Genomic DNA, 3,524 nt, shown 5'->3' with positions numbered 1-3,524 from the left:
ATCCTTTGCATGGGAAAGGCCGTGGCTCTGCTAAGTTAACTGTTGCGAAACTGTGCAGAGTGCTTCAAGAACATCAGGTGAAGGATACATAAAATGTGAACTGAAACACAAGACCAAGCTGGTAAGTTAGTACAGAGAATTGGTCTAACAATCATGAATGGGATCTGGATAAATCTATTGAGGAAATAGCCTGAAGGCAGGGCTAAACACCACAATGTGATTAACATGGATACACTTATGTAGGAAGACAAATTAGGATGTAGAAAACTAAGGATAACAATTTAATCCTATTTAATGAAGCTTGTAGATGTGGATTTCTTCTCACTCAAATGGTTGAAAATTTAAAAATAGTGGTGGTTTCTTAATTGTTGCTAAACTGTTGCTATCAAAATGTGCATTGCATGAGATATTAGCATTTGTTTCTACAGTTAATTGTTTCACTGTAAACATTATTTTTTAAGGAAAGCGACAGTTGACATTTTGCGGATAAAAGGGAAGATGAACAATTACACAGAAGTGATCTATTTACTGTTGTTGGGATTTCCCATTGGTGCTGAGCTTCGGATGCTTTTCTTTTTTGTATTCCTGTCCATCTTCATTCTCACGCTGACAGCCAACATTTCCATCATCACCCTTGTAAAGATAGATCAACATCTTCAGACACCAATGTACTTGCTTCTCTCCCACCTGTCCTTCCTGGAGATTTTTTACACCTCGACCATTGTACCAAAGTTGTTGTTTAATTTACTCCAATACAACAGCATCTCTTTACCTGGCTGCATAGCTCAGGCATGCTTCTACATTTATTTGGGTTCTACTGAGTTCTATCTTCTGGGGGTGATGTCTGTTGATCGCTACATTGCCATTTGTAACCCACTGCGCTACGCCACAATCATGAATGGGACAGTTTGTCTTCAGGCTGCTGCTACCTGTTGGTTTGTTGGTTTCTTGTCTACGTTTCCTGGAGCAATTATTGTATGTAAGACCCACTTTTGTGGTCCATTTGTAATAAATCATTTTTTCTGTGATTTATCCCCATTGTTGAAACTCTCATGCAGTAACAACCACATGTTGGAGAGAGTAGTCTTCATCTTGGCTTGCTTCATAGTTCTACCTTCCTTACTATTGACCATATTTTCCTATGTCTTTATTGTCCTCACTATCCTGAGGATCCCATCACAGAAAGAGAGGCAGAAAGCCTTCTCCACCTGTTCTTCTCACTTTACTGTAGTACTGATATTGTATGGTACAGTGATCTTCCTATACGTAAGGCCAACTCGTGCATACCCTGTAGAGATCAACAAGTTCATTGGTGTCTTCAATACTGTAGTCACTCCACTTCTAAATCCGTTAATTTATTGCCTACGGAATAAAGAAGTGAAATCAGTGATGAGGAATCAATTTAGAAAGAATGCGTTAAGAACCCAAATACCTCTTTGAATTCAATGCTTTCTAATGCTCCTATGGGTTGGGAAGCCCATCAATTGACAAGCAATCCTTCCCCTGCTCAAAAATCACACTATTGTCATAATTATTTTTCTAATGTGCTGAATTGAATTAGAAAGTGCTCAATAGTAGTCTTTCATTGGAGTTTCTTCTACGATTAAAACTCCAAAATCCAGTTTAAGGCTAGTGGCAGTTGTCTAGATAGACACAGGGTACTTTGTAACATGTTTGTTGATACTACAAAATCGCAATACGTGTTTATGATTCATGTATGATGGGTTGAACCAGAAAGCTAAAATTTCAAATGTTATTTTCAGTTGGTCTCTTTTCTACACCACATATTATAGTTGCTTAGTACTTGTACATGGATGGCATTAACATGTGAAATGTAATGAGATCCCTATACACTGTTGCTTGTAATAGCTTAGAGTGTAGGAGTTCAGTTAGATAGTCTGATATCAAAAGTTGTTGGTATACTTCCTGAGTGGGCAACAAAGGGTGACATTAAACTGAATTCTGCAAGCATTAGAGACTGTGAGTTAATCCCTGTGAGAGGCCAAGTTATTATGGAAAGTGGTGTATGCAGAACTGACCATACCATATCCTTGGATTTTAGGGAAGACTCTTCCTTTCAGGGCTACCCCTCCAACCTAATATAGAGATGGGGCATTGTGGCTGTAACTCCAGACCTGTCCTGACTGAAATACACCCCTAAATCCTGCTGTTGAAGTGGCAACCTGGTGGGTGGGAGTAGGCAAGCCATTACTCTTTAATCCAGAAGCAGGCAAAGCCACAACTCTTCCTTTGCTTGGACAGGGATTGCTTGGGCATTTGGTGAGTGGATGTAAAAATCTCCTATATTTCCTGAGTATAGGGAACTGCTCAGGAGTGTTGCTTCCGCAGCTACTCCCATGTGAGAACCCATGTCTTTATTCACCTCAAGGTGAACCAAGACGTTTGTGTAAAAGAGTGAACGCTTGACAGTAGCTCTTCCGTGGGGAAAACTGCATGCTCTAGGATGCACTTGCACCCTAGAATTTAAATCATACAATTATTTTGCCTCCTAACCTGGCTTTTATTGTGTGAGACAAAGACCATGTATCACACTGTTCATTCCAGTTTTTAAAACAGAGGTCTAAGAGCATATACTGTAAAGATGCATGCCACCACACACAGAAGTTTATTCATTGAAATGTTGTTGGATGCATAAACTTGAAGTAGCTTTATATGTACACATAAAAATGAACAGTTGCATTTTATGGATAGTCACCTGTAATTAAATGACTGTGGTATTCTTATGAAAGAAATCATCCCGGCGCAATATAAAAGGTGGGCTCGCCTACACCAGTTGCCCTCCTGTTTTACAGTTTACATATATATTTAACATAAAATAGAATTGTGTGATTATAATATCGGAAAATAAACAAAAGCACAATCTTGTCTCTTCTTTCTATTGTCATGTTTTGTAAAAAAATTTTTTACATATTTTTCATATAATATGACATACTAGATGCATTGTGTATTCTTTGACGTCAGGAGATGGGTTTAATGGAAAACCCTTTTTCATGGTTGAAAAAGTCACACTAATACAATTCCGTTACATTTGTACATAATATTGATTCATATAATACACTAACATCACATTTACTGAAAAAAAATCAAAAAAATATTGGCTTAATTTGCACCTCTCTCGGGTATTACATGCTGTTTCTTTACTTATTCCCATATAAGCATACAGAGGATCATAGAGTAACATTACCATAAATGGTGCTCGCCAAACCTTATTTCATAAATCTTATTGTTCCATAGTAACACCACATCCAAGTGCCTGGTCAATGACATGCTTTTTATTTTTTTTAATACATTTTATTGAAATTGTATATTTCATCAAAATTACATTGTTGCACATTTGTATCACATCGTAATATAATCGTTGAGGGTTGTATTACATGCGCATAAGTAGTGTACTTCTGTATCAGCAACACGAACAGGAACTAAAAAGAAACAACTACCACCTAACATTTACATTAATCACACTTTTACATACTTATTTGCACATTTACAAGTTCATATGTCTG

The 3,524-nt window shown here is 37.3% G+C and overlaps 1 protein-coding gene across 1 annotated transcript; it reads left to right on the top strand.

Moving 5' to 3' along the window:
- The first annotated feature begins 498 nt into the window (after positions 1-498).
- On the top strand, positions 499-1,440 carry LOC146866785 (olfactory receptor 6M1-like). The gene has a single exon (XM_085614541.1). It carries the CDS (start codon positions 499-501, stop codon positions 1,438-1,440), a length of 942 nt encoding a protein of 313 aa, XP_085470667.1.
- The last annotated feature ends 2,084 nt before the right edge of the window (positions 1,441-3,524 follow it).

Source organism: Triturus cristatus, chromosome 1_2, assembly GCF_964204655.1.
Source record: "Triturus cristatus chromosome 1_2, aTriCri1.1, whole genome shotgun sequence".
In the NCBI taxonomy this organism is placed as follows: Eukaryota; Metazoa; Chordata; class Amphibia; order Caudata; family Salamandridae; genus Triturus; species Triturus cristatus.
This window is presented reverse-complemented; position numbering and strand designations above follow the sequence as displayed.